The sequence below is a fragment of the Coregonus clupeaformis genome, chromosome 25 (assembly GCF_020615455.1).
Source record: "Coregonus clupeaformis isolate EN_2021a chromosome 25, ASM2061545v1, whole genome shotgun sequence".
Lineage (NCBI taxonomy): Eukaryota > Metazoa > Chordata > Actinopteri > Salmoniformes > Salmonidae > Coregonus > Coregonus clupeaformis.
The window spans coordinates 11,231,345-11,252,728 of NC_059216.1; the positions used below are offsets into that span (position 1 = coordinate 11,231,345).

The 21,384-nt window shown below is 42.6% G+C and overlaps 1 protein-coding gene across 2 annotated transcripts in view; it reads right to left on the reverse strand.

Annotated features, from left to right (window-relative positions):
- LOC121539218 (C-1-tetrahydrofolate synthase, cytoplasmic) overlaps positions 1 to 21,384 on the reverse strand; it is a 23,233-nt gene continuing 1,849 nt past the window's right edge. For both annotated transcript variants that reach the window (XM_041847551.2, XM_041847550.2), the window contains exons 2-28: positions 17,645 to 17,729; positions 17,211 to 17,270; positions 16,802 to 16,855; positions 16,505 to 16,641; positions 14,981 to 15,081; positions 14,738 to 14,874; positions 14,370 to 14,481; positions 14,043 to 14,170; positions 10,024 to 10,121; positions 9,587 to 9,760; positions 9,218 to 9,354; positions 9,051 to 9,097; positions 8,840 to 8,947; positions 8,638 to 8,712; positions 8,434 to 8,536; positions 8,050 to 8,126; positions 6,232 to 6,372; positions 5,951 to 6,019; positions 5,346 to 5,457; positions 5,113 to 5,252; positions 4,616 to 4,657; positions 1,774 to 1,874; positions 1,502 to 1,679; positions 982 to 1,089; positions 602 to 754; positions 337 to 449; positions 1 to 207 (exon numbers count right to left, since the gene is read on the reverse strand). In XM_041847551.2, the coding sequence (XP_041703485.1) occupies positions 360 to 449; positions 602 to 754; positions 982 to 1,089; positions 1,502 to 1,679; positions 1,774 to 1,874; positions 4,616 to 4,657; positions 5,113 to 5,252; positions 5,346 to 5,457; positions 5,951 to 6,019; positions 6,232 to 6,372; positions 8,050 to 8,126; positions 8,434 to 8,536; positions 8,638 to 8,712; positions 8,840 to 8,947; positions 9,051 to 9,097; positions 9,218 to 9,354; positions 9,587 to 9,760; positions 10,024 to 10,121; positions 14,043 to 14,170; positions 14,370 to 14,481; positions 14,738 to 14,874; positions 14,981 to 15,081; positions 16,505 to 16,641; positions 16,802 to 16,855; positions 17,211 to 17,270; positions 17,645 to 17,692 (2,730 nt within the window). In that variant the 5' untranslated portion in view covers positions 17,693 to 17,729 and the 3' untranslated portion in view covers positions 1 to 207; positions 337 to 359. The remainder of the gene's footprint in view (positions 208 to 336; positions 450 to 601; positions 755 to 981; positions 1,090 to 1,501; positions 1,680 to 1,773; positions 1,875 to 4,615; positions 4,658 to 5,112; positions 5,253 to 5,345; positions 5,458 to 5,950; positions 6,020 to 6,231; positions 6,373 to 8,049; positions 8,127 to 8,433; positions 8,537 to 8,637; positions 8,713 to 8,839; positions 8,948 to 9,050; positions 9,098 to 9,217; positions 9,355 to 9,586; positions 9,761 to 10,023; positions 10,122 to 14,042; positions 14,171 to 14,369; positions 14,482 to 14,737; positions 14,875 to 14,980; positions 15,082 to 16,504; positions 16,642 to 16,801; positions 16,856 to 17,210; positions 17,271 to 17,644; positions 17,730 to 21,384) is intronic.

The window sequence follows — 21,384 nt, forward strand, 5'->3', positions numbered from 1 at the left end:
TTTCTTAATTAATTACGTTTATTTAATTTACCCTTCAGTGACCACGGGCAGAGAAAATGTATTATTGACAGACGTCAGCGACAGTGAAAAATACAGGACATTTTTGACAGGGGAGGGAAACGCTTCCAGTTACTACTCCATCACATTTCATTAATGCTCGTTTTGGGGGCTGCAGACCATAGACCACCTCTGTTAATGGAAAGATAGCTAGAAAGAGAGAGCAACAGAGAGAGAAAGAATATCCAGAATCATTACAGACATCAACCATATCTGTAGGTTTGTATGGGTTGTTGTATCGATGTCATTTGTATAGCTGTAATGTAGTGGATTCCTTACCGTTAAACAGGGTGGAGCCCCTCTTAGAAGAGTCCGTTGACCTGCTCAGTCTCAGGGTCTAGGTCAATGTCATAGAAACAGGGCCTTGTGGGCAGCCCTGGAATCGTGGGCATCTAGGATGGGGGCCAAAAATAAATAAACTGTATGAGTATTTTTGTGTCCTCTGATCAAGAGATTGATTTGACTCTTCATTGATTCAGTTGATTCTCTGTTGAGTTAATGGATATTTTAAATACAGTTATTCTCCAGGCCAGTGCCTTCTTACCGTGCCAACCAGAGGGTAGAGGAACCCAGCACCCACACTGGCACGGATGTCTCTGATGGGCAGGATGAACCCTGTGGGCACGCCCTTCTTATCCGCCTCGTGGGACAGGGACAGGTGGGTCTTTGCCATGCAGATGGGCAGATTCCCAAAGCCCTGAACAAAACAAATATGGCGTTCATTGAAAGGACAGTAAAACCTCAAATAGAAATGTCAATCTTTGTTGACTGAAAAAAAATTAACATTTCAAGTCTGTCCTCCAGACTGTTTGAAATGTGCTCCAGAAATCAATGAGTAGAGTGCTACAAACAAATAGGTTCTATACAAAGCATGTAAACAAAGAACCGTCTCCATTAAAAGCCTTGGTCTCATAGCTATTGTACCTGTTTTGTGTAGAGCGCCACCTTGTGCTGGGCATCTGGCAGCAGCTCTATGTCATCAGCTCCATAGATCTTCTGAGCAATGATCCTGATCTTATCCGCAATGGGCAGCTACAGGCGATTCAGACAGACAAAAATACACATACGTACAACATGAGTACCATCAAACTGGTTCAGCTCATCTACACTGATTCTCCAACATGTTTAAATTTAGTGCACGCATTTGCAACAGTACATGAGGAGAAAGATTAAGTGATACCACTCTGGGAAATCACTTGATGTATAAATACTCTGATCAAAACAGTAATCTAGGCCTCAGAAGTGAATCAGTGATTTATTTCATTTACAGACATGAAACAACACTGATGAGATTGGATGAATGGAAGAAAAATAATAGCATTAGGGTCCAGCCAGTGAACAGTCGAGATGAGAAAAACCCTATGACCTGAGCAGGATGAAATCAATGCATCCATGTCATATAGTGAAAACCAAGGTCTTTGACTGAGGCTGATGCTCGCTTTACCTCCACATCATAGAGGAACTTGAAGTCACTGGGGGCCTCAGAAGCCCTCTGCACAGCTTGTCCCAAGGCCACGGCACCAGCACCCCCTTCAGCCCAGTGAGAGCAGCGCACCGCATCAAAGGCCCCCACTTCCTTGGCCAGGCTGCAGATCAGGTCCAGCTCTGATTCAGTGTCCGTCCTGCAGTCAGGGTCACACAGGTCAGAGGTCAAAACACTAAGACACAGGACAAGAGGGGTAAAATAGTTTCAGATGCTCACCAACCATGACTTACTTGAAAGCGTTGACAGCCACCACCACTGGCACTCCAAAGTGCCTGGCATTCTCCACCTGTTTCCTCATGTTACTGCAGCCCTTCTCCAGCAGCTCAAGGTTCTACACAGGAACACACAATAGGTCTTTTTTTATATACAGCTATTACATAATACACTGCGTACACTCTGCCTTTGTAGAGACACCCCTGAGAGGGAGTTAAGTGCAGCCATTTTCTACTCACATCAATGATCACATGTAGCCAGTAGGTATTAGGCAATGGTCCATTTAAAAAAAAAAACTTGAGGGAGCATGGGAACTGATCCTAATTGCACTGCATAATGGATGGGTCTGTGTAGTTCAGGTCAACTAATTGCATCAGATGAGAATTGTGTCACAAGACACAAAGCAAATACCACATGCATGCTCTTGATGCCTTCTAATGAATGAAGTCTTACGACTAAGGCTGTTACGGGGACCGTATTACAGCCACACCGTTTAGTCACGGTAATAAGGCTTCTCCAAGCGCTGATGCTGCAGATAGTCATTAGTAGCCTACCAAACTTGCTAACTGCCGGGTACTCTATTGTCCCTCTAATCACTGACATCAATGCAAATGTAATCGAAAACCTAATCAAACACTTCACGAGAGCCCATGAGGTCATGTTGCACAACATTTCTATAGGCTATGCAATTGCGTGAGAAAACAGAGTGATGGCCTCTTAAAAAGAGGATCCCATCAGCTTTCTACAGGCTAGGCCTACTATATTTATATCTCAACTTTCCTAATATTAAGAACATTGCTCCTCTTTAAAAACAGGAGTATAGCCTACCTGGCTGGCATAAAAATGAACCACGGGAAAAGCATCCTCCAATCGCTATTTAAGTGCATAGATTACATGTATTTTTTAAATAATAATAAGCCATTTAGCAGACGCTTTTATCCAAAGCGACTTACAGTCATGTGTGCATACATACACTGCCCCGGTTTCGAGACTGGACCATTACCATGCACCTTTCTAAATCAAAACAAATTTCACACATATACTAAATAATATATGTAAAGACAAGAATAAAATCAAGAATAGTGTGATGGGTGACAATATTAGCCTATCACTTGTGAATTATATATTATCACTTGTGAATGATGCACAGCTTAAGGCAAACAGCGCACACTTTTTTTTTGTGTGCTACTTTTTCAAATCATAGTCGCACACCTCATGTAGCCTAGCCCATAGGCCTATATGTTTTGATAAGGTTTGTATCACAACTGAAGTGGCCAAATAACTTCTTAAAATGAAGCACATTCATCCGCTTTATAATGGGTGTAGAGCCTAACTGGCATACATACGCAGCGCGTGAGTTTCAAGTTTGGGGAAGATCATTTTCACCATAAAAATGCACCTTTATAATAAAAGCATTACATGCATAATCGCGTTTGTGGTTTCCAGCTAATGGAACATTTGCGCTTATAGCCTACTGCCGTGTGCGCTTATAATGTGAAAAAAATAGCCTAATAGTTGATAATTTTAAGCTAAACCTCATCTATTGCGTCAGGATCATTGCTTAAAACAGGTTTTTTTATGCTAGTGGTTGTATTTATTTGGGATCTATCGCATCCCACAACTGTCCCAGACTATGTTTGGAAAATGTATTTATTGCACAGAATAGGTCAACTTTTGTACTATGGGGGATAGTAGATTGACATAGGCTAGTGCTTTTGCTGTTCGTTAGGCCTACTCATCTTGTTGGCTGATGAAAAGTAAATGTGGACAGTTCTTCCAATATGCGCCTCGGAATTGGATAAAGACGCGTGCAGTTACATCCCGGATGTGTGTCTTCACTTGTAGCCTGTGAGAAAGACCCGATCACATGACAGAGCTATGTGAGTGAGAGGTGCTTCGGCATTCAGCCGGGAGAAGGGAATTATAATAATTATGTTCAGCCCAAGGGCACAATGGCCACTGGATTTTTTTTAGGGGGCATTACGGCCACACAAAGGGGATGCAGCCGGGAAATTCGAGGCATTATCAAGGGCTTGTCAAATTGTGAATGAGAGACTGATGAAGTGTGTACAGCCTGCGCAAAAAAACTAAGCAGAGCTCATGCCTTTCATGCAAAAATTTTCAAATCATCATTAGAGTCGCATCATGCAGCCTTAGAATGTATTAAAAATCTAAAATAACTCTAAATGTAGCATATAGGAGTACCTGTTTCTTTGTTAACCGCTCAACACAGAACAGCCGCATGTGCGCACTCCCTCAAATAGTTTGGAGAAAATATCCTTTATTTTATTCAGCTATGTTCAGTTGTATTCTTCATACTATAAAATAATGCCACGGAATTCTAAGCAAATCTTGTCTGCTAAATGAACTAGTGTAGCCCACAGCCATATGGCATAGCCAGATCAGGGCCTAACACAAGGACAACTCAGAGTATGTTATACAGTTCTTCTGAAGTAGACTACATTTTCTTCATATCATGTTTCTTTAGACCTGTCTGAAATAATGGATTTACATGGATTTATTATACTTTTTTAAATGTAGATGTTCCAAAGGTCTGCATCAGTGGCTTATAGGCTATGCGTAGAAGCCAGGAGATGCTAAATGTGTTTATGTTAATTAACGGTCAATTACCGTGAGACCGGCAGTTATTTGCTTGACAATCACCGGCTGACAATTTTATGACCGCCACAGCCCTACTTACGACCAACTTGTGCAGAGGATGAGCAATATGCCATTAACAGAACATTATCATAAAAGGGAAGTGGCACATTTAGGATGGCTGCTCTTTCCCTGATGTGATGAGGTGTGAAAGGGGTGGGGCTGAAGTGAGAGTGGGTGAGGCGCGGAGAAGTGTCTTACCTCTTCCACATATTCTTTGGGCAGTGCCATCCCAGCAGTAACCTGCAGCAAAGGAGAAAGATCAGTCAAAAAGCCATCAAATTACTAAACTAGAATAAACAATAACGGGCTGTATTCCTATTCCCTGTCCAAGGACATGAAACATACTAGTGTTTGTGGGGATAGAGCTAAAGCAGCAGAATGACTGAGGTCTTCCTGTGTGAACTCCACACAGCAGGAAATGGAATTACATTCTCAGCAGTGCACCTGCATTCATTGAAGTGGGATAGGACATTCTATAGGAGAAATATATATATATATATAAACATTCTCTAGGTTGATGTGATGATTATAATTCACTACACTGAGCAACCACTACTCTTCCTTCGAGGGGGCAAAACCTGTCCTTTAATAGTTTTTTCCTGAAGCAGTCTTTCTGAAAGCTGCCCATTGGCACCACAATTAGAACAAGGGTAGAAAGATTTCAGAGACCACCAGTAAACTGTGCAGTCACTCACCGTTGGCCCGCCTCCATGCATCTTCAGGGCTCGGACAGTGGCCACCAGCACCACCACGTGAGGCCGCAGGCCGGAGTAGCGGCATTTTATGTTGAAGAATTTCTCCATACCGATGTCAGCGCCGAACCCAGCCTCCGTCACTGTCCCATGAGAGAGACAACCAACACTCACATTACAAGAGTTGTTCATAGTTTTGTTTCTTGCCAAGGAAGGTGTGTTTCAGCTCCACTTACCCACAAATCCCTCTGGGCCGACCAGCTTCAGGGCTATCTTATCAGCCAGGATGGAGGAGTTGCCGTGGGCGATGTTGGCGAAAGGTCCGGCGTGGACGAACACGGGGGTTCCCTGTAGAGAGAAACCCCTCTCAATCATCCAGCAGCAGAAAACACACTCAGCCTGTGGCAATGTCACCACTCTGACTCACAGCAGTCAAGTCTACCACATCAAACACCATACCGATTCAGAATCACTTATCTGCAGTCAACATAAACTTAGCTAAGCAAGTTCTATGCTTTGAAATATCTGGTGATTTAATGCAAATAGACTAGCTACTTTGTACCCAATCCTGCCTCTGAACTTTTCAAAGACAAACAGGGGATTAGTAACTGAACTAAAAACAGCCACAAGCACATGCTATCTATCTTCTCCAGACTGTGTCATCACTGCTCCAGGAGAATGTAGGAAGCTTCACATCCACACTACCCTAACCAATTAAAGAATCCGAAACCCATTTTCCCACAAGGCTTTGCTTCCATCTCCTCTCCTCCAGTTGCCAGGCCAGTACAGTTCCACCCTGAGGAGCTCCCTCCCTCCTTCCCTCCCTCCCTGTCCCGCCCACCTCCAGCGTTTGCATCAGGTTGGGCTTGATGGCATCCCTCATCAGCACAGTCAGGGCTCCACTCACACCCTGCACAGAGGGAAGGAAGACATGGTGAGAATCCTTTAAGGCCAGAATCAACAAGCACTCATCAAACATCAATCCAACCACTGATCATTGCACAACCACAGTAAATGTTGTCAAAAACAGAGCAATTGTCAGTGGTGGCCACCACAGAGGACCTGTGTTGACTGTCTATGTGTTGGTTGACATTGTGACAAAGGGAGACTAGGGCCACTTACCAGGTCCTCTGTGGTGATGGGCTGCCCACTGCGGCTGGTGGCCACCACCATCTTGGCCAGGCGCTGGCGCATGTCCTTCAGGCTGCTGGTGAGAGCCAGCACGGCCATGATCTCACTGGCCACAGTGATGCTGAACTGAGCCTGGGGGAGGGGGACAGAACACGAGTCAACAGGTCAGTATCAGTGGGTGGAAGAAGAAAAGCATGGGCACTATGAACTTTTACATACAGTTGAAGTCGGAAGTTTACATACACTTAGGTTAGAGTCATTAAAACTCGTTTTTCAACCACTCCACAAATTTCTTTTTAACAAACTATAGTTTTGGCAAGTCGGTTAGGACATCTACTTTGTGCATGACAAGTCATTATTCCAACAATTGTTTACAGACAGATTATTTCACTGTATCACAATTCCAGAGGGTTAGAAGTTTACATACACTAAGTTGACTGTGCCTTTAAACAGCTTGGAAAATTCCAGAAAATGATGTCATGGCTTTAGAAGCTTCTGATAGGCTAATTGACATCATTTGAGTCAATTGGAGGTGGACCTGTGGATTTCAAGGCCTACCTTCAAACTCAGTGCCTCTTTGCTTGACATCATGGGAAAATCACAAGAAATCAGCCAAGACCTCAGAAAAAAATATGTAGACCTCTACAAGTCTGGTTCATCCTTGGGAGCAATTTCCAAACGCCTGAAGGTACCACGTTCATCTGTACAAACAATAGTACGCAAGTATAAACACCATGGGACCACGCAGCCGTCATACCGCTCAGGAAGGACACGCGTTCTGTCTCCTAGAGATGAACATACTTTGGTGCGAAAAGTGCAAATCAATCCCAAAACAACAGCAAAGGACCTTGTGAAGATGCTGGAGGAAACAGGTACAAAAGTATCTATATCCACAGTAAAACGAGTCCTATATCAACATAACCTGAAAGGCCGCTCAGCAAGGAAGAAGCCACTGCTCCAAAACCGCCATAAAAAAGCCAGACTACAGTTTGCAACTGCACATGGGGACAAAGATCGTACTTTTTGGAGAAATGTCCTCTGGTCTGATGAAACAAAAATAGAACTGTTTGGCCATAATGACTATCGTTACGTTTGGAGGAAAAAGGGGCAGGCCGAAGAACACCATCCCCAACCGTGAAGGACGGGGGTGGCAGCATCATGCTGTGGGCGTGCTTTGCTGCAGGAGGGACTGGTGCACTTCACAAAATAGATGGCATCATGAGGAAGGAAAATTATGTGGATATATTGAAGCAACATATCAAGACATCAGTCAGGAAGTTAAAACTTGGGTCTTCCAAATGGACAATGACCCCAAGCATACTTCCAAAGTTGTGGCAAAATGGCTTAAGGACAACAAAGTCAAGGTATTGGAGTGGCCATCACAAAGCCCTGACCTCAATCCTATAGAAATGTGTGGGCAAAACTGAAAAAGCGTGTGCGAGCAAGGAGGCCTACAAACCTGACTCAGTTACACCAGCTCTGTCAGGAGGAATGGGCCAAAATTCACCCAACTTATTGTGGGAAGCTTGTGGAAGGCTACCCAAAACATTTGAACCAAGATAAACAATTTAAAGGCAATGCTACCAAATACAAATTGAGTGTATGTAAACTTCTGACCCACTGGGAATATGATGAAAGAAATAAAAGCTTAAATAAAATCACTCTCCTATTATTCTGACATTTCACATTCTTAAAATAAAGTGACCTAAGACAGGGAATTTTTACTAGGATTAAATGTCAGGAATTGTGAAAAACTGAGTTTAAATGTATTTGGCTAAGGTGTATGTAAACTTCCGACTTCAACTGTACCTCCCTAGTGTGTCCTTTCTCAGTCGGCGATTGGCCAATTGTGATCTTCCTCAGGAAACGATCATTGGTGTCTAACACTGAAATGACACAAAGACCATTAAAACACTCTTTTACATCTCAACACTGACATGTCGTAGTATAGCAAGGCTCTCCAACCCTGTTCCTGGAGAGCTACCCTCCTGTACATTGTCGCTCCAACCCCAGTTGTAACTAACCTGGTTCAGCTTATCAACTAGCTAATCATTAGAATCAGGTGTGCTAGATTAGGGTTAGAGTGAAAACCTACAGGACGGTAGCTTTCCAGGAACAGTGTTGGAGAGCCCTGTAGTATAGTATACATTATACACAACAACAGTCAGGCCACTCAGGGTACATCACCAGTACCTCTGTTCCAGGTGATGGAGTCTGGGTCCATGTCTAGTCGGGCAAAGCGGGTTATCTCCTCCTCGGTCAGAGTGGTGGGGTCAGTCTTCTCAATGCCCAGTCTCTATAGGGATCACATACAGAGACACTAGTAGATAATTTCCCTCCCCAAGACAGTCAAGATAATAACAGCATTGTCATCCATGGATACGTTTGAGTTTCTACCTTTAATCTGTTTATCTGGATGGGGGAGAATGTCCTCTGACCTCCACTAAGAGGGACCAGACGGTTATATAAAGCCTGTGGGAGAGGGAATGAGTGAGAAAGATAAGAAATGGACCGACACACACATTAATCAAACATGGAATACCACCTTGTGCAGTGCAATCTTTTTCAAGAACAGAGGTCAACAACCGAGAGAGATCACCTTGTCTGTTTGGGTGGCTTCATGGAACATACGGGCGTCGATGGCAGCCGCCACCAGGTTGTTGGCAGCAGTGATGGCGTGGATGTCTCCAGTGAGGTGGAGGTTGAACTGAAATCATAATTAAACCATATGATCAAATAGAGCTTTATACAGAAACCCCTTCCTGAATGATCAATGTCTAGAATAGAATGGAAATCAGTCAGTGCAGTACCTCCTCCATGGGAATGACTTGAGAATATCCACCTCCAGCAGCACCTCCTGTAGATAGATCATTCCAGGCATTTAGCATTGATAACAACTGAGCACTGATAAAGCCTTACATTTTCACACAAAAGGCATCCAACCAGTCAGTAAAAGGCAGCATCACTCAGTGCTCACCTTTGATTCCGAAGGTGGGGCCTTGGGAGGGCTGGCGGACACAGGCGAAGACGTTGAGCTTCATGTGAGCCCCCAGAGCCTGGACCAGTCCTATGGTGGTGGTGCTCTTTCCCTCTCCCAGTGGGGTGGGGGTGATTCTAGAGGTACAGACAACATTAACACTGGTGTGAAACATTTCCAAGAGCATAATAGATCATCAATCTTGATAAATCAAGAGTTCTGTACCAGGCCACTGTAGTGAAAAGGAGCACATTTTTCAAGTTACATCTACAACATGATAGACCAATAACAGATTCAAGTCAAGAACAAAAGGTTATTGTACGCAGTACAAAACAACTAGACTGACACAGCAAGACAGACAGAGCATACCCAGTGACCACCACGTATTTCCCATCAGGCTGTGCCCGCAGGCGATTGATGATGTCCAGCTGCACCTTGGCCTTGGTCTTCCCATAGAGCTCCACCTCGTCCGACAGCAGCCCCACCTCCGTGGCCAGCCGGTCGATGGGCTTGGGCACGCAGGAACGCGAGATCACGATGTCACTGAGGGCCACAGTCAGGTCACACATTTATTCAGAGTAACAGCAGACAGGAAATGTCATGCAAGTCTCTGAGAACCAAGTTTAGGGCATTCAAACATGAGGTAGAGAACTAAAATTAGACTAGAGCCCCCTCCTTTAGTGGAAGGTTTAATTATTCAGCAACATTACTGAGGAGTATTAAAAGTACGAAAAATTACTCAACGACTAAGAAATAAAGTGATTCCACATCAGAGGGAAAGGTAGGCAGAGGATGAGGGGACCAACCTTGGCACAGGCTTCTGCAGGTTGAGCTTGGTGTAGGTGATGCTCCACTTGCCTGGCTGGTGAGACGCCATGAAGCGCTTGGCACTCAGCACTGTGTTCTGGAGATGAAGAGAAACAACAAACCACACAGCCAATGAAAAACTCAGATTACACATTTAGATTGTATTTTCCAAGGCAGCAGCTACACTTCCTGGGGTCCAGCAAAATTAAGGCAGTTATATACAATGAAAAACATTACATTTCACAAAATATTTCACAACACATTAAGTGTGTGCCCTCAGCCTACTACTACCACATATCTATAGTGCGTGTGTATATATGTGTGTATAGATTGGAATTTGTGCCAAACTCAAAGACAATTTGCTTCTATGGTTATGCCTTAGACAAACGCTATTCATTCTCACTGAATGTGCTCTGTGCTACTGTGGATTGCACAGTGCCATAAAAGTGAATAAAACAAAAAATTGCTTTCCATTCATTTACAGTACCAGTCAAAAGTTTGGACACGCCAACTCATTCAAGGGTTTTTCTTTTACATTGTAGAATAATAGTGAAGACATAAAAACTATGAAATAACACATATGGAATAATGTAGTAACCAAAGTTAAACAAATTCTTCAAAGTAGCCACCCTTTGCCTTGACAGTTTTGCACACTCTTGGCATTCTCTCAACCAGCTTCACCTGGAATGCTTTTCCAACAGTCTTGAAGGAGTTCCCACATTTGCTGAGCAATTGTTGGCTGCTTTTCCTTCACTCGGTCCAACTCATCCCAAACCATCTCAATTGGGTTAAGGTCTGGTGATTGTGGAGGCCAGGTCATCTGATGCAGCACCCCCATCACTCTCCTTCTTGGTCAAATAGCCCTTACACAGCCTGGAGGTGTGTTTTGGGTCATTGTCCTGTTGAAAAACAAATGATAGTCCCACTAAGCGCAAACCAGATGGGCTAGCGTATCGCTGCAGAATGCTGTGGTAGCTATGCTGGTTAAGTGTGCCTTGAATTCTAAATAAAATCACAGACAGTGTCACCAGTAAAGCACCGCCACACCATAACACCTCCTCCATGCTTCACGGTGGGTACCACACATGCGGAGATCATCTGTTCACCTACTCTGCATCTCACAAAGACGGCAGTTGGAACCAAAAATCTCAAATTTGGACTCATCAGGCCAAAGGACAGATTTCCACCAGTCTAATGTCCATTGCTTATGTTTCTTGGCCCAAGCAAGTCTCTTCTTATTGGTGTCCTTTAGTAGTGGTTTCTTTGCAGCAATTCGACCATGAAGGCCTGATTCACACAGTCCCCTCTGAACAGTTGACGTTGAGATGTGTCTGTTACTTGAACTCTGAAGCATTTATTTGGGCTGCAATTTCTGAGGCTGGTAACTAATGAACTTATCCTCTGCAGCAGAGGTAACTCTGGGTCTTCCTTTCCTGTGGCGGTCCTCATGAGAGCCAATTTCATCATAGCGCTTGATGGTTTTTGCGACTGCACTTGAAGAAACTTTCAAAGTTCTTGAAATTTTCCAGATTGACTGACCTTCATGTCTTAAAATAATGATGGACTGTCGTTTCTCTTTCCTTATTTGAGCTGTTCTTGCCATAATATGGACTTGGTCTTTTACCAAATAGGGCTCTCTTCTGTATACCACCCCTACCTTGTCACAACAGAACTGCTCAAACAAAATAAGAAGTAAATCAATTCCACAAATTAACTTTTAACAAGGCACACCTGTTAATTGAAATTCATTCCAGGTGACTACCTCATGAAGCTGGTTGAAAGAATGCCAAGAGTGCGCAAAGCTGTCAAGGCAAAGGGTGGCTACTTTGAAGAATCTCAAATATATTCTGATTTGTTTAACACTTTTTTGGTTACTACATGATTCCATACAGTGAGGGGAAAAAGTATTTGATCCCCTGCTGATTTTGTACATTTGCCCACTGACAAAGACATGATCAGTCTATCATTTTAATGGTAGGTTATTTGAACAGTGAGAGACAGAATAACAGCAAAAACATCCAGAAAAACGCATGTCAAAAATGTTATCAATTGATTTGTATTTTAATGAGGGAAATAAGTATTTGACCCCTCTGCAAAACATGACTTAGTACTTGGTGGCAAAACCCTTGTTGGCAATCACAGAGGTCAGACGTTTCTTGTAGTTGGCCACCAGGTTTGCACACATCTCAGGAGGGATTTTGTCCCACTCCTCTTTGCAGATCTTCTCCAAGTCATTAAGGTTTCGAGGCTGACGTTTGGCAACTCGAACCTTCAGCTCCCTCCACAGATTTTCTATGGGATTAAGGTCTGGAGACTGGCTAGGCCACTCCAGGACCTTAATGTGCTTCTTCTTGAGCCACTCCTTTGCTGCCTTGGCCATATGTTTTGAGTCATTGCCATGCTGGAATACCCATCCACAATCCATTTTCAATGCCCTGGCTGAGGGAAGGAGGTTCTCCCCCAAGGTTTGACAGTACATGGCCCCGTCCATCGTCCCTTTGATGCGGTGAAGTTGTACTGTCCCCTTAGCAGAAAAACACCCCCAAAGCATAATGTTTCTACCTCCATGTTTGACGGTGGGGATGGTGTTCTTGGGGTCATAGGCAGCATTTCTCCTCCTCCAAACACGGCGAGTTGAGTTGATGCCAAAGAGCTCGTTTTTGGTCTCATCTGACCACAACACTTTCACCCAGTTCTCCTCTGAATCATTCAGTTATTCATTGGCAAACTTCAGACGGCACTGTATATGTGCTTTCTTGAGCAGGGGGACCTTGCGGGCACTGCAGGATTTCAGTCCTTCACGGCGTAGTGTATTACCAATTGTTTTCTTGGTAACTATGGTCCCAGCTGCCTTGGGATCATTGACAAGATCCTCCCGTGTAGTTCTGGGCTGATTCCTCACCGTTCTCATGATCATTGCAACTCCACGAGGTGAGATCTTGCATGGAGCCCCAGGCCGAGGGAGATAGACAGTTATTTTCTGTTTCTTCCATTTGCGAATAATCGCACCAACTGTTGTCACCTTCTCACCAAGCTGCTTGCCGATGGTATTGTAGCCCATTCCAGCCTTGTGTAGGTCTACAATCTTGTCCCTGACATCCTTGTAGAGCTCTTTGGTCTTGGCCATGGTGGAGAGTTTGGAATCTGATTGATTGATTGCTTCTGTGGACAGGTGTCTTTTATACAGGTAACAAACTGAGATTAGGAGCACTCCCTTTAAGAGTGTGCTCCTAATCTCAGCTCGTTACCTGTATAAAAGACACCTGGGAGCCAGAAATCTTTCTGATTGAGAGGGGGTCAAATACTTATTTCCCTCATTAAAATGCAAATCAATTTATAACATTTTTAACATGCGTTTGTCTGGATTTTTTTGTTGTTATTCTGTCTCACTGTTCAAATAAACCTACCATTAAAATTATAGACTGATAATTTCTTTGTCAGTGGGCAAACGTACAAAATCAGCAGGGGATCAAATACTTTTTTCCCCTCACTGTATGTGTTATTTCATAGTTTTGATGTCTTCACTATTATTCTACAATGTAGAATATAGTACAACTAAAGAAAAACCCTGTAATGAGAAGGTGTGTCCAAACTTTTGACTGGTACTGTATGTCGTTAGAATTCCATTACCTCAGTGGATTACCAGACAGAGACAAATTAGTGTCTGAAAGAACACCTTATCTATTACAAAATGCTCCACATTCAGTTTAACCTAGTCTGTCTTTGCCATGATGGGTAAACAGGTGAGTGAATGGCATTGATTAGGTCACAAATAAATACCCCTTTTCCCCTGAAATGTGAATTTCTCACAGGATGAATTTTGGAGGTGGTGTGATTTGTGTGATTACTAGTAGGGATGCCACTGCCTTTGTAGTGGAGGTGGATCGGGAAGCTACGCTCACGTGATGAGTAACCTTGCCTAAGATCTGAGGACTCGTTTTCCTAACCTTAGATTGGTGGGCTAACGTATAACACGTACAGAAAACCCACGTGTTCAATACCCGGTTGGTCCACCTACCTGCATGAGCATGGCCACAGTCATGGGACCCACTCCTCCTGGTACTGGAGTGATGAAGCCAGCCTGTTCCTTAGCAGAGGAGTAGTGCACATCCCCCACTACGCGCTTCCCACTGGGCCGCGTCTCATCTGAGGAGCACAGAGGAACCATGAAGTCAACACAAGCACCCCTAAAATGTTACCCAGAATGCCCCTAAATGTTACCCATAAAGAGAAGTATCAGCTCCATGGAGAACCAATGATTCACTCTCTGTTTAGCTCACACATTTATTCTAGAAAAAAATTAGCACTTGTCAAAATGGAATCCAATGGAGGGGACCATACTAACCTGGGATGTGATTAATGCCGCAGTCGATGACCACCGCTCCCTTCTTCACCCAATCCCCCTTCACCATCTCTGCTTTCCCAATCCCAACCACCAAGATGTCTGCTCTGCCCACCTGGAAAGAGAGGGGACTGGATGGATCTCCTCACTATCCTATATTAGTTTGTTTCGTGGCATAAGTCTGCCAATCTAAAAAACAGTAGCGCTGCTGTATGTGGGATCTGTATGTGACATGTAATCTACCTGTATACACCATCATGACGAGTTGCCTGTAGTACATGTTTATATGAATGGCTTGTATATGACAGATTATGGTTGCGAGTGTTTTCATGTTCTGAGTGAGCGTATGACATATCCTGGGCTTGGGTTACCTCAGCAGCGAGGTCAGCAGTCTTTGAGTGGCAGGTTGTCACGGTAGCGTGGTTCCACAGCAGCAGGTCATGCATGGGCGCGCCCACAATCTTACTGCGGCCAATCACCACAGCTCTTTTCCCGGCCACAGAAACACCTGCACACAAGCACTGCAGTGTCAATCATTAAATTGAGCACTTCTACATATTAAGTAATTCAGCTGATTAGCATTGGCTCATAAGTAGTTTCTCTGCTGTACCCACCAGTCTGTCTGATGAGCTCCATGCAGCCGTTAGGAGTACAGGGGATGAAACAGTCACCCAGGTCCCCCCGGGACAGTTTCCCTGCATTTATACTGGTCAGACTGGGAACACACACACACAGAGTACACTGATTATGAGCATCCGCCATTCGGTTTCTAACCACTAAGAGTTAGTCATACTTTCACGTAATTATATATATATACACATACATACACACACTACTCCTTCTGATGGTACATTGTATTTCCTATAATGCCTTCTTTCGTTTCCCCATTCCATCATTATCTCCCCAGCAAGCAAGCTATGCATGATTAGTACCCTCAGAAAAAATCATTACTCTTTTGAGATGACGACATATATCAATGTCCTCATCATTAGTTCACTGGTTGTAATTCAGGCCCTGTCTTTTTAACAGGCCCAGCTAAGTGCAGTGCAGAAGCTCCTTTACTGGTCTCTCAGTAAGTCCAGAGAACAATCTGAATCAATTAGAGGAGTGAGAGATTAATGGAGCTTCCTAAACACCAAGACAAAAGGTCTGCATCCTCCAAACACACAGCCTGCATCAGCATCACTGTCCAATAAACACAAGATAAACATGGCTTACACTACACAAATGCAACTAGAACACTTCCAGAATGGCAAAATGGTTTCACTAACCACGTTTCCATTCACAGTTTTTATGCGTGTACAGTCATACCAGATTTGTAACAAAAATAAATAATCACTACTTCCTGTTTCCATCACAGCTGTCTCGGTACAATTTTATCAATGCCGACAGTTCATTTGTTTGTCCGACATGGTGGGATCTTTCCGTGTCTGTAAAATTAATAATGCGAGAAATGGCGGTGGAAATACCATTATGCGCAAATATTGATATAAAAACCATCATATCGCAGTAAACTTGGGAGTCATGCAATGATATGGTGTGTGGTCCTCCCACTACGACTCGGGAAACCATGCAGTTCATTAGGCTACAGATGAAATAAGTTATGAACTTCTTGCTCTTATCCATAATAATCTCATAATGTAGACAAGCCTACCCACACTGCATCTACGAACTGTTGGCTAGAGCGCACATGTGAAGACCAGAGTAGGCACATTTGCTATTTAACGCAATAGGTTTGTGACAAAACTATAAATCGGTAGAGTTGAAAATGCGTTGGAAACACATTGAACTTTAGATTGTTATTCAGTACATGAAAACATGCGAAAAATACATTTTGGGTGCACTACATCACACACACATTTTTATCTGCAACAAGTCAGTTTGGTGGAAACACCACTGGTGGGAAAGTGTGCATAGTTTCTTCATACAGACTTTTGAATATTCACATGAAAATCTGTCGCCAATTGGATGGAAGCCAAGCTATTGTGTGGGAATTATTTGCCTGAGTGTCACTAGAAAAATTCTAACCGTTTTTGAGAGAAGTTTATCACGGTTTGATTGTTTTTTGAGAGCGGTCTTTGATGACAGTAAACTGGTCACACAAAGCATCAAACATGTTGAAACATCTCAGGGCTCACCCATCCACATCCTTCTCTGGGGCCACAACGTTGGTCACCTTCTCAGTATCTATTTTGTGGATGGAGTCCAGAGGCAGCTGAACGATGAGGCCATGGATAGCAGAATTCTCATTCACCTCCATAATGCTGTGCAGCACCTAAAGAGTGACGGGGTGTGTAAAAGAGAGTGGGAGGGAAAGAAAGCTATAGAGAGAGAATGACTGAGACAAACAGAGTGACAGAAAGAGGCCTGCAAGGACCACCAGGCAGAAACGCTATGCAAGCTGTGAAGTCAACCCCCTCAGGATCCCTCCTCACCTCATCCTCTGTGGCAGTCTTGGGGAGCCTCAGGTGTGTGGCATTAATTCCAATCTACAGTAGGCACAAGAAAAACTGAGTTAAAAAGGGATACTTTGGGATTTTAGCAATTAGCCCTTTATCTACTTCCCCAGAGTCAGATGAACTCGTCGATACCATTTTTATGTCTCTGCGTCCAGTATGAAGGAAGTTAGAGGTCGTTTTGCGAGCCAATGCTAACTAGCATTAGCTCAATGACTGGAAGTCTATGGTATCTGCTAGCTATGGTATCTGCTAGCTATGGTATCTGGGGAAGTAGATAAAGGGTCTCATTGCCAAAATCCCGAAGTATCCCTTTAAGAACTGAACAGAGAACAATTTGGAATATGTATGAAACAGGAATGATCACATCAAACATTCTGTTATTTACCTCAGCTGCTGCTTTCAGCTTCATGCTGATGTAGAGGTTTGAATCATCTCTGTCCCCCACCTGAAAAGTGCACAGCAAAATGTGTAGTCTTTGTTTGATCCAATAATGCTTTTACAAACTAGTCAATGAGTGAATAACCAGTGTTAGTTAATTAATACATAATGTTTCATAATTGAACTAGTGCCATATAACAGACAAAGTATAGGAATGGAATAAATGATCCTCTCCACTCTGAGTCAGTGGTTCTGAATCTGACTGAGGAAAAATATGACCCCAGGCTATATTCTGTATCCATTTTAGCATGCAGCACAAATTAGTGACTCTCAAAATGATACAAAACCCTACCCATTGACCATTAAGGAAACAGGCCATGGGAAAATGCACTACATGGGAAGAATCAGAATCAAGAGCCCTTACAACACTCTTGCAATTACCTGTAACACAACCAGACCTGGTCGAAAATTAGGGTCCTGCGTCTTCATCTGCTCCACATCCTTCTTCAGCCTCTCCCTCACCTGCCTGTGGACACAAAAGGAGCTACGGTCAATCTCACAGGGAGAAAGCAGGGGGACAGTTATTCAGGGTTAGAACCTGGTTTGTCCTACAGGGACGTGGTGTATCCAGAGACCTCTGAAGCCATGGACCTCCACCCTCCAAACGTCTACATAGCACCTTGGAGCGTCCAAGAGGTGAGATGTAGCATGACTACCAGCTGAGAGACAACTACAGGGGTATGGAAGAGAGCACCCCCAGGAATGCAATGCTGGGAAGGAGCCCTAACGGCACGTAGGGACTCAAACCACAGGCAACCTTGGGTGTAGTTGGCCATTTTAGCGTGGGAGAGACAGCAATGTACGATGTGACAACTCTATAACTTTTTGCTAGGTGGCTAGATTGTTACAGGGCAATTCCATGGTAACAGAACTACACTGAGACTGATTTTTCACTTTAAAATATATGCCAAACGAAAAACATTGATTTCAAAGTTTAACAAACCATACAACTATGCACAATGACTAATATACAAAAAGACTAACAAAAGTGCTTAAACTCACTCATGATTGCAAGATTCATTTGCTTGCAGACAGGTTAAAAGTTGGTTTGTTCAACTACTATTGATAAATCAATGATTTTGTTTGCACACAATTGAGAATGCCCAATAATCAAGGTAGGCCCTTAAGACATATTTCAACATTGGCTACTGCTCAGAACAGTGTTTTTACACAATAGGCATTTTTAAAGACATTTGCGCAACACAAGTGTAAAATATAAAGTAACGAGTGTCACATGTGAATACTATTGCCTACAGAGAGAAACGGCTGCATGTCTGTGATTAACCTTGCGTTACACTTTTTACAAGTCTTTTTCCACCATGGAACCAGTACAGTTAACACCAGTTTGTATCCACCATTTTAATGACCATTTGTTTATAGCCTAATAGTTAGGCTATTACTGTGAAATATTCCTATAACATAACTTCTACCGTGCTAGGCTCAACTTGTTTTATAACCAAACTGTTACAAAGCATAGGCTAACTATATAGGACACTATGCTTTCTCTCTCACTCATTGATACAAAAGGCTGACACAATTAAACCAACTAACATTTTGCTGAAGCAGTCAACAATAGATATGATGACTCAACAACCCTCAGGTCTCAGACCGTGACAATTCTAAGGGTTCTCTAGAAATGTTGCACATAAACAGTGGTGGCAACACTAGTCTATATTGTATCAGCATAAGGGAGTTATCTAATCCTTTATTGGTCAACACTGGCCATGGAAGACCATCAAACAACAGTGTTGTACTCTGATCAAGGCCACAGTGTAGTAGTTCCTTTGCAGCTACTCTGCAACAGCCTAGTCCACAGATAACAACAGCACTGCTTTAATGTTACTTCTGAAATTATTCAGGTAATGAACAGCACAACTGAACTTATTGAAGAAAGGGATGTAAATTGAAGAATATGTGGTTTTGGGTCATTCAGCTTGAAAAAGGCCTAACTGACTAATGGGTAATGTGAGGTACACAGTTAGGAGGCCACGGGCAGTCGAGTCTTGTGACAAGCATGAGTTGCTGAATGAAAGTCCCTTCATATATCAAAAGTCAGGTTGTCACCTAAAATACTCTTGATTAAACGACATAGTCAGTCATGTGAGTATGAAGTGAAACTGGACTTTAAAATGTTCAAAACTGAACTGGGCCGGTTTCCCAAAAGCATCTTACGGCTAAATTTGTTAGAACTATAGGATCTTATGGTTCTAATGATGAATTTAGCCTTAAGATGCCTTTGGGAAACCGGGCCCTGTTCAAAACACTATTGGGAAACAAATATGGCAAAGATGAGAAACTTTGCCGTAACTTGTTCTATGTTTTTTGGACATTACAAATTAATCTACCAGACGAAATCAATTGAAATCTAATATAGGTAAGTCTTGGATTACATACAATTTAGCCTATCAAATTAATAAAGCATATCACTGTTGTCCGAGCTATCCATCCACTGAAACTCAATATTCACATTAATAAAATAATTGGTCAAAGGCCACATTCCATTACACAATACTGTATCAAGGTTGGGAATAATGTAGCCACCATAAAAATTAGTGCTGGGCGGTAGGTATACCATATTTTACAATATACCAGTATTGATGCACGGAACGGTTGGGGTTTTTACTTCTATAACAGTATTTGACTGTTTGGTTTATTAAATGTGATACTTTATGCGTAACGTCCATTTATATAGTTTAATTCGCTACTTTAGTAATCTCTCTTCGTTCTCTTTCTCTCTCCTTGCCGCTTTCCACACAGACCTAGCCCCGCCCCGTCACTCAAGGAGTGCATTTCTTGTTCCTCGACCTTTGACACTTGCTTTCAGTCTGCATGGTCAATGCATCACATGCAACTGTGTTGATGACAACAATGCTGTTTTCACTTTGCTTCTTAATATAAATCCACTAGCGTTCCATAATTACACTATTAATTTGAGTTTCTTACATCTGCAAATAAGCTAATTTGTATTTTCTTAGCAAATTGGGCCTAAATCTTGTTAGTCACTAATTGATAGACACTAATGGTAATTGCTAGCTAACAAATGTAGAGTCAGAGCAAACGTAATTAGCTATACAGCCTGATAATACCAGTGATGATTTAGACCTAAATCAGCATGTTTGTGCAACAGTATCTTCTAAATCAAAGAGGAATACACAAAGCAAGAATATGTTAGCTACATGAAGTAGCTAAGAGAAAACATTCAATGTAGCCAAAGCTTATAGGGTCCCCTAGGAATCACTTATCAACACTTTGGTTCCTACCCTGTCACAGTAACTCCTCCCTGGCATTTTCATTCATTGTCATGTCAAACAACACCGTATTCAAAGTGCCCACTATTATATTCTAACTTTAGAATTAGAATAATCATTATATTTCCATGATTCCAACAGTTCACCAAAGTGTTTTGCTCTAAATCACAATTGCAACATTTGGTTAAAAATAAAGATTGTTTGCTCATATCGTGCAGCCCTACGTGGCAGTGTGAGAATGATCTCAAATGAGTGCAGGAAATGTAGAAATCGATGAAAATGCTGAAAGTTATTTTTAGTTGAATTGATCAGTATAAAACAATCAGAATGGAGAAAAGACCCATTGAAATCCCTCAATGTGTGTGTTGCCATCCTAGGGTCACGCACTACTCTTAAAGCAAATTTAGAACTTGTATGATTCAAAAACATAAAATACTGTCAAATACCAACCTTTTTTTTTTTCTTTTTTTTTTTTTTATACAGCCACATTATATTTTGGCCATATCGCCCAGCCCTAATAAAAATAGAATGAAACATTCTAGTTCCTGGTATCAACTTCGCCCAGAATGTTTTCACAATATTCCAGTGAAGCTGCAAAAACTATTGCAATATTGTTTCCATCTACTTTACCTGAGACTTACCCTGCATTCATAACCAAGTGGGAAGGTGGTATTTACCACATATGACTGGGAATAGTCCATGTGAACGCCCCTCCAACTGGTAATTACTAGTGGGATACTAATCTATCAAAAATTGATAACATCATTCTCGGCAGTTAAATGGAACAAAACATTATTTATAAAAAGCAATCTATTATAATGGGGTTTACAAGAATGCTGGCTGTACTTCCAGTTTATGGTTGACGCAGCTTGT